We start from the raw sequence: 1184 nt of genomic DNA on the forward strand, positions 1-1184 counted from the left end.
TTTGAAAGCACCCCAAATCAACAACTGTACTATTTTTCTTATCTCGACTTTGATCGTCGTCTACATATTTCGAGTGATCTTCATCCTCATGTTGAGGTACATTGATTTGAAGTGTGTCCTTGATATGATGTTCGTAGTTTCTCGCCTCCACCTTATTCACATACTCTATGATCCGCTGGAAAGATTTGTTGTTCACTTACTAATAGTTATATCACTTACCGTAACTACATCAGCTATAACAGGAGAAGCTTTCACAAGTGCCATTGCAGGGAATCCGAAAACAGGGGAAGTCGAAAGTAGCAAAAAAATAATGAATCGGAACACATTCATCTTAATGTGTGCCTGGTAATGGCGATCACTAAAATATCCTCTGGGAAGGGGTCTCTCAAGCGTCGTCTGAACCTTTATTACTTTATTACTGTAAAGTTACAACCCCACCGGATGAAGCAGCACTGCGATTTCTAGCGACGTAAGTTTTTTGTTCTGTTTTCCCAAGAGATTTACTCAAGAGACTTTTCAGATATGGACTAGTGCCGAATGAGCGAGAGTGCCCAGAATGCCTCAACGGTAAGATGAGTCTTGTCAAAGATAATGCCCTTCCGTTACATTTCGTCTGGCGATGCTCTTCATGCAAAACTTCAAATATCATCACAAAGAAAATGATTCGGTAAGTGATTTCCTTCTAATTCTACTCACCCAGTAACTTCATTACAGAGAGAACACATTTTTCCAAGAACAAAAACTATCCGTACAAAAAATAGTACACATAGCGGCGGATTGGGTCGAAAGTCCAGGACGAAACAACGAAAGAACCGCTTCGTTGCATGGAGTCACGACTTCGACGATTGTTAATCTCAACAAACTTTTCCGACAATTGACGGAGCAATGGTTCGAGCGACAAATTGAAAAAAATTCAAATTTTCTGCTTGGTGGACCAGGTAGTTAGTAATTTTTTCCAGAATAAAATAGTCACTTTCAGGGAAAATCGTCGAAATCGACGAAAGTCACATGTATAAAGCGAAATACAACCGTGGGCACATGCTAAGAAGAAAATCTATCTGGATATTTGGCATGACTGAACGTCACACAAATAAAGTGAGTGACTCTTGATATAACGTTCTTAGAAGCTATACTTATTCAACAATGTATTATTGATCATATAATTTCTTTGAAAAACACTCATA

The 1184-nt window shown here is 38.8% G+C and overlaps 2 protein-coding genes across 2 annotated transcripts in view; one reads left to right on the forward strand and one right to left on the reverse strand.

The window, feature by feature from the left end:
* Positions 1-264, reverse strand: part of CBG18725 — a gene marked incomplete at both ends in the record, with an annotated part of 2202 nt that extends 1938 nt beyond the window's left edge. The window contains one exon of the mRNA XM_002629790.1: positions 201-264. Coding sequence (XP_002629836.1) covers positions 201-264 — 64 coding nt within the window. The remainder of the gene's footprint in view (positions 1-200) is intronic.
* Positions 265-572: 308 nt separating this feature from the next.
* CBG18726 overlaps positions 573-1184 on the forward strand; it is a gene marked incomplete at both ends in the record, with an annotated part of 2898 nt that continues 2286 nt past the window's right edge. Inside the window, 3 exons of the mRNA XM_045241740.1 lie at positions 573-667; positions 715-938; positions 980-1095. Coding sequence (XP_045096562.1) covers positions 573-667; positions 715-938; positions 980-1095 — 435 coding nt within the window. The remainder of the gene's footprint in view (positions 668-714; positions 939-979; positions 1096-1184) is intronic.

The sequence above is a fragment of the Caenorhabditis briggsae genome, assembly GCF_000004555.2.
Source record: "Caenorhabditis briggsae complete genome, chrII, whole genome shotgun sequence".
In the NCBI taxonomy this organism is placed as follows: domain Eukaryota; kingdom Metazoa; phylum Nematoda; class Chromadorea; order Rhabditida; family Rhabditidae; genus Caenorhabditis; species Caenorhabditis briggsae.